Source organism: Chelonoidis abingdonii, chromosome 3 (genome assembly GCF_003597395.2).
Source record: "Chelonoidis abingdonii isolate Lonesome George chromosome 3, CheloAbing_2.0, whole genome shotgun sequence".
Taxonomy (NCBI): domain Eukaryota; kingdom Metazoa; phylum Chordata; order Testudines; family Testudinidae; genus Chelonoidis; species Chelonoidis abingdonii.
Window position 1 is genome coordinate 157815071 of NC_133771.1, and position 7563 is coordinate 157822633.

The 7563-nt window shown below is 50.0% G+C and overlaps 1 protein-coding gene across 1 annotated transcript in view; it reads right to left on the reverse strand.

Annotated features, from left to right (window-relative positions):
• The window catches only part of KCNK5 (potassium two pore domain channel subfamily K member 5), a 60036-nt gene extending 54869 nt beyond the window's left edge, over nt 1-5167 (reverse strand). The window contains exon 1 of the mRNA XM_032790182.2: nt 4814-5167. Within this exon, the coding sequence (XP_032646073.1) occupies nt 4814-4999 (186 nt within the window). The 5' untranslated portion in view covers nt 5000-5167. The remainder of the gene's footprint in view (nt 1-4813) is intronic.
• Nucleotides 5168-7563: the final 2396 nt, after the last annotated feature.

Genomic DNA, 7563 nt, shown 5'->3' on the forward strand with positions numbered 1-7563 from the left:
GTGGCCATGCTTCGCCTTTTCCGGCCAATGGGAACTGCAGGAAGCAGAGCGGGGTGCAGGGACATGCTGGCTGCTGCTTCCCGCAGCTCCCATTGGCCGGGAACGGTGAACCACAGCTACTGGCAGCTGCGGACAGTCAGTCAATGTAAACAAACTGTCTAGCAGCCCACGCACAGATTACCCTGACAGGCCGTAGGTGTAGAGAGATAAAGGCATAGAGGGGGATAAAGGACAGAATCCTGAGGGGCAACAGAAAGAAGAGTCACTGGGTATTGTCTTCACTGCACAGCTGGCCAAGGTGACTGACTGGCACCTGAGTGAGGCTAATCTGGGTGCGAACATTCCCACAGCAAAGCCTATCCTCATTACTGTGTCCTCATTGTTTCTGCATTGACCCATGTGTGTCTGGAGATGTATCCCATAGTTCTTTTTGCCAAGACACTCTAGGATTCACTCCCAGTCAGTTGTCAGAAAACTTGTCTGTCCTTTGAGGCAGTGTCATCAATTTGGAGGTGCTGGGCAAGCTAATGCTGCCCCCACCCCCAACGTTTTTGCACTTGCTTAAAGTTCCACAGGCTGCAGAGCCAGCAGGGGCCCTGGCCCAGCCACTTTTAAGCAGTGGTCCTGTCCTAAATCAGCACAGCTGCTGCCAGAGCATTGCTCCAGCTGTGTGGTCATAATGCCACTAAAATTTGACTCAGCTGCCCCTCCATAAACATGGAGGGGCAGCCAGGCCAGTCAGAAAGCCGGCCGAGCCAAATGGTGTTGCAACCTGGTGCATGGGAAGTCTGTTCCTGTATGCTGAAACACAGGGGAGTCTAACAAGAACCCATCCTGTGGCAGGACAGGCTCATGTACCATGTGAATAAGAGATGCGAGACTCCCCGACTGGGGAAGATGCAGCATCCCTGCAGGAGGACAAATGGGGACCAGAATGGGGTCCTTGCTGGGGGTTAGGGGGAGGTCAGAAGGGAGGGAAGGACCAGAATCCCCCCCTCCCAAATATCTCAATTGACACTACTGCTTTGAGGGGAATTGTGGGAAGGGCATTGGAGGACTATTGGCACTTGAGTGATTTTGCCTGCATCCTCATTGCAATGTGGGTGGGTTCCAGTCTGAGTTAAAGAGGAGTTTAGGCAGTAAGCTACAACCCAGCTATATAAACTAGTCCAAGGTTTAAATATCTCTAAACTCAGATCTGAGGTTTTTCTGAATGGACGGTAAGGATTGTTGGGCTAAAATGAAGGCAAGAGTCTGGGTTAACTGTGCAGAGAAGACATACCCACAAAAGCAGATGCCGAAGGAGCATTAGAGAAATAGAACGAGATCTCAGTGAGCACAGAATCACAAAAGCCCAAGGAGGAAAGCCCGACCTACTGTGATAGAGATAGCAGGCTCTTGTTTTCTTTGTCTCTGCGTCTTTACACACACACACTTACTTAACTTTCATGGATCCCTTAACACTCCTGAGCTATCATCAATCCTCTCCACTACAGCCCACAAGGATATGCTTCATAGATCAAGCCCGACCAAATTCACGGTTCATTTTGGTCAATTTCACAGTCACAGGATTTTAAAAATCCTCAATTTCATGATTTCAGCTATTTAAACCTGAAATTTCATGGTGTTGTAATTGTAGGGGTCCTGACCCAAAAAGGAGTTGGGGGGGATCATAAAGTTATTGTAGGGGAGTTGCAGTACTGCTCCCCTTACTTCTGCACTGCTGCTGACAACAGCACTGCCTTCAGAGCTGAGCAGCTGGAGAGCGGTGGCTGCTGGTCGGGAGCCCAGCTCTGAAGGCAGAGCCACCTCCAGCAGCAGCGCAGAAATAAGTATGGCATAGTAAGGTATTGCCACCCTTACTTCTGTGCTGCTGCCTGCAGAGCTGGGCCCTCAGTCAGCAGTTGCCACTCTCTGGCTGCCCAGCTCTGAAGGCAGTGGCACAAAAGTAAGGATGGCATGGTATGGCACTGACACCCATACTTCTGTGCTGCTGCTGGTGGGGCGCTGCCTTCACAGCTGGGATCCTGCCCAACAGTCACCGCTCTCCCGCTGCCCAGCTCTGAAGGCAGCACAGAAGCACAGATGGCAGTACAGCAACCGCAACCCCACCTCCCACCCCTCAAAAAATTAACCTTGCAACCCCCCTGCAACTCCCTTTTGGGCACCATGGAACTGGGCCCATGCTCAGAAGGGGCCACGGCCTGCTCTGCTTACACTGTGCCTTGAGACTGTGCCAGACTCTGGAGCGATTCCCCGCCCCAGTACCGGTCAGGGCAGTGCTGTCGGCTCAGCCCGGCAGACACAGTCACCTTCCAGAAAGGCCAGTGACTGTGGCCAGGAAGCAGGGTGTGGGTCCCTGGGAGGTCTGGAGGAGGTGCTTGGTTGTGAAGAGGGCATGGAAGATCTCTGTGTGTTGGGGCTCTAGGGAGTGGGGTTTCTGTGTGGGGTGCTGGGCAGGAGTGATGTGCAGGGCACTGTGCATTTGTGGCAGGGTCTGTGGGGGGTGCTGGGCATAGCGGTCCAGGGGGCTCTGGCCATAGGGAATTGGGGTGGGGGCGTGTTTGGCAGGGGGAGGGAATGTGTGGCGCAGCATGGGCCCATCCCTGAGGGGAAGGGGCATGCTGGCAGCACAGGACCAGGCGGGCCACTGTGCATCTGGCAACTGCTGGTTTGTAAATAGTGCCCTCACACTGGGCTGAGCGGACATGCCATGCCCCTGTCTGGGCCCTCACTCCAGGGGACAACACTCCCCCCCATGCCATGCTCCATTGCCCCCATGGGGGCCCACAAATATGTTTGGCACCAGGCCCACAAAAGGTTAATCTGGCCCTGCTGGGACCAAACATATGGCCAACCCCATTTTCTTAATTCTCTGTTCCCCATTGCTCACCTCCATACACGGCTGCACTTAGTGTATGTGTTTTTTACATGTAAAAACTATTGCATGATCTCCAAAGAGACAGACTACATGGTTTTGCTAATTAATGCACACACTAGATGCATAGCAAGGCACTAACAGATTAGTATTACGGCATGATCTGTTGAGTCTTAATAAGTAGCTGTATAGATGAGTTATACATATACGGAACCCGTCCCCTCCACCACCAACCATTCCTTATGGGTAGGAAGCGGTCCAGTGCTATAGATGTAACAAATCATGGAGGTTAAGTGAGATGCAAAGAATAGACTTGCTATATATTACAAAGATTAAACTATACGCTTCATTTACTCACCACATTATAAAGGGGTTCTCAGTAATTGGTGTATTAAAATACCCAGTATTTACCCCTTCACACATACTAAGCTTCATAAAAATGAAGCTCAGACAAGCAAACCATACAATTTTGACAGGTTTCCCCTTAACCCAAATTTTTCCCAGACCAAGTTATTAGAGCTAAACACAGATCCCAGGCAAACTTTTCAAAGCAGAACTTACTAAGCACATAGAAAAAACAAAAACAGACCAAGCAAAGAAGAGGATCAAGTGCACCAATTGCTTGGCTTCATCTTTTGTTTCCCTGATTCTCATGCCACCATCTAGGGTCCATTCAGATATCCCAAAGTATCTACACAGAGTTTTAAAAAAAAGAACGGAGAATCTGTTAGTTTTGGTAGCTCTGCTAATTTCATCCCTTAAAGAGTTGCTACAGTAATGCATCGGCAAACAGTTCAGCAGGTAATTCCACCAAGTAGTACCTGATTGAGGCAGCCTAAGGAGGAGTCAATACGTTTTTGAAACCAAGGGAAATGAAATTAACATTCTAACCACTGTTTCACAGACAGTACAGGCAAATTACGCTTACAGTAAACCAACTGCATTTTAAAAATTAGCATCTCTCCCTTTGGTGGAAAGCCTCACATTTGTATTGTAAATTTAACTATTCCTTTCAATTAGATGTGTTGTAAAACTATACAAGATACTGCATTGTCTTAAACGGAAAAAAGAGGGGGAAAAAAACCTACCGAGCACATCACCTGCTGATATAAACCCAGTCTGCTGGCCTGTGCCCCAGGGAAGACACATGCCCAGCCTGCAACTGGCACAAAAAACCTTGAATGCTCAGCACTGTGACTTTTGCAATGTGAGAAGTTTATAGGAAGTTGATATAAACTCAATACACCAATTAAGAGAAAGTATGTGTCAAACTCCTTTCTCATTTTAAAAATAAAAAAATTCTTCATAAAATCTCAAAATGTTAAAAACACACACATACCTCACAAGTATGAATGAAAATACTTTGTTAGAAAACCAATTCCCCTCCCCCTTCCTTAAAGACATGCATACACCTATTTTAAGTGCACCCTGCTTGGGGATTTACTCTGCAAAACACACACCCCCACGAAGACCAGCCCTCCCCTGTTAGAAATCTCCCCCAGAGGTAAACTTTTGAGTTACTTAGGACCTAGGTTTTGCATGGCAGGCGTCCCAACTAAGTCAGGAACTTGCCTGGGGCAGAGACTTTTTAAGAGACTTGTAAGACATTTACGGGAACACAAAGCACTCTTGCGGTGTAGCCCTTCATTCAAAGTTTTGGCTCAGAGGGGTAATCGCATGACACGCACACGTGTCTTGTTACTGGGAGGATGCTGGTCAAGGAGACACCAGCCTTAGTTCTTCCAGTCTCAGCTACGGGTTACTAATGCTGCCTCGCCTCACAGGGAGGATTTGTGAAGCTCTCTTAACCGCGCTTTGAGATCCTCACGTTAAAAGGGTCACAGACAATGCAGGGAAACTCTCAAACGGCCACGCCTCCATACTCACCCCCAGAGCAGCCCGAACAGGCGAGAGGAGGCAGCTTCCCCCACTTACCTGCAGGATCTTCTCCAGCCCCTCCTGGCTCAGGCAGGGAAACTCCTTGAGCAGCTCAGTTTTCGTGTCCTTGTACTCTTCGGTCGCTGCTTGCCAGTTCGGCTCCTCCAGGACTTCAAAGATAGCTGCCCCAATGGACAGGTAGAAGATGATAGCAGAAGTCAGCAAGGGGCCCCTGTCTACCATGGTGCTGGAGGGGGCGGCTCGGGGACAGGGCGCTGGCAATGCCTTGGCGGGGCGCAAGGAAGGGAACAGCAGCCTTGGGCTCTCTCTGGAGAGTGACTGAGACGCTCCTCTTCCTCCTCCTGCCTTGGGCTCCCTCCCCCCACACCTTTCTTTTCTCCCTCCCTTTTTGTCTGTGTGGCTCCCTCTCTCCCTCCCCTTGGCCTCTCGCTCTCTCTCCTCCCACCGTCTCCTCCCCTCACCCTCCGGCTGCCTCCGTCTCCCGCCTTGCGCCTTCTGCGGCTGTTTGAATTTGGTGCCCCTACTCTCCCCCTCCCCTTCCGGGACGGCGCATGCGGGGCGGCTGGCGGGGAAAGTTCCCCGCCTCGCCTGAGCAGCGCTGGGGCAGGCTCGCACCCCGGAGATCCGGGGCGGGGGAAGAGCAGGGGACCTGCGTTCAGCCTCGCTTTACCCGCCCCACTGGGCTGCCCCCTCCCTCCCACACACGTGTGTGCGTCCCGCCACGGCGGCCCCACGAAGGGCGACTAGAGCCCCAGTAGAAAGAGCTGGGAGGGAGCCTGATCTCCGCAGGTGCCCTGTGTGCGTGAGAGAAAGAGAAAGACACCCCCTCCGCCTGTACTATATGTGTGAGTCACCCCTCCGCCTGTAGTGTGTGGAGGGTGGTGAGAGAGTCACTGCTCTGCCTGTACTGAGGGGGGAGTGAGAGAGTCACTCCTTCGCCTGTACTGTGGGGGGTGTGAGAGAGAGACACACCTCCACCTGTACTCTGTGTGTGTGAGCACTCCACTGCCTGTACTGTGCGGTGTGGGAGAGAGAGAGACACCCCTCCGACTGTACTGTGTGTATGGGAGAGAGAGAGAAAGAGAGACACCCCTCTGCCTGTACTGTGGGGGTGTGAGAGAGAGACACACCTCCACCTGTACTCTGTGTGTGTGAGCACTCCACTGCCTGTACTGTGCGGTGTGGGAGAGAGAGAGACACCCCTCCGACTGTACTGTGTGTATGGGAGAGAGAGAGAAAGAGAGACACCCCTCTGCCTGTACTGTGGGGGCGTGAGAGTGTCACTCTTTCACCTGTATTGTGGGGGTGAGATCCCTGTACCCTGTGTGTGTGTCTGAGACCTCTGCCCTTACCCTCTCTCTTTGGGTGTGAGACACCTCTGCCTGTACTGTATGTGTGTATTGTCATCTGTGACAGGGGAATGGGGATTTGAGCACAAACCTCTATTTAAAACTCGTAGTGGTGGGGTTAGAAGGGTGACCCATGTTACGGGAGATTGGGTGAATCTAGAAGATAACTGACATTTATGGTGCCTGGGGGCTCTACACACCTCCCCCATATATGTGAATGACCAGCCACATTAATGGGGTGTGAGATCTGATCCTTTTTTCTCCTGGAGCTGAGCATGTGTGAGAGGATGCAGCTCTCATTTCTCCTGAGGAGGGAATAGACTGTCACTAGACAAGTTTTTTGAATGTCTCTAATTTTCATCTGAGCTGGCCAAAGTGGCGAGGACCAATAACATGGGCAAGGAGCCACGTGCAACTTCCTTCACACATTCCCTTTTCTGTTTAGATTGTAAGATCTTCAAGGAAGGAACCCTGTCCTCCTCTGTGGTGGTAAAACCCCTAGTCCATTTTGTGCCTTTAATAAATAATACATATGAGAAAGAGACCCCACCAGTGTTTTTCCATGACATTCAAAAACTCCCAGTTTGAGAGAGTTCAGTGTGGCTTGTTCATAAAGCCTTGCCCAGGAATTGTATTGACCTTTACTTTTAAAGAAGGGGTTAAAGAGAGAGGAAAAGTTGCAGCACTGTGTTGGATGAGAGGAGTTGGAAATGTGAGACGGGGAGGGTGACATATACTGAGAAAAAGGGTGGAGGGAGAGGAGAGAAGGGAAGCCGGAAAGAAGAGACAGCGCAGGAAGGAAGAAAAACAGAGCAAAATGAGAAGAAAAAAGTGGAATAAGATAAAAATGAGAGAAATGTGGGGGAAAATCCTGCTGCAGGTATGCGTGTTCAGTTATTGGTGTGTAAAACACAAAGTGATGTCAAAGCAGTGCTCTTGTGAGACCGCTTATAGAAAACTAAATTGCTCCGTACATAGACAGCCTTCTCCAACAATGTATATATTCATCACAGGCAACTATAACCTACAGTAAGTTCTTTTTTTTTCAAGCTCAGCAGTTTAGTAGGAGGGTAAGAGAAACCACTAATGGGGAATAGGATAGAGGTCTATAAAATTAATGATGTGGAGAAAGTGAATAAAGAAGTGTTATTTACCCCTTCACATAACACAAGAACTAGGGGTCACACAGTGAAATTAATAGTCAGCAGGTTTAAAACAAACGTAAGTACTTCTTTGCACAATGTAGTCAGCCTGTTGAAATCGTTGCCGGGGGTGTTGTGAAAGCCAAAAGTATAACTCATAAAAGAATTAGATAAGTTCATGGAGGATAGCTCCATCTCTGGCTATTAGGCAAGATGGTCAGGGATGCAACCCCATGCTCTGGGTGTCCCTAAATCTCTGACTGCCAGAAGCTAGGACTGGATGACGAGCAGGGCC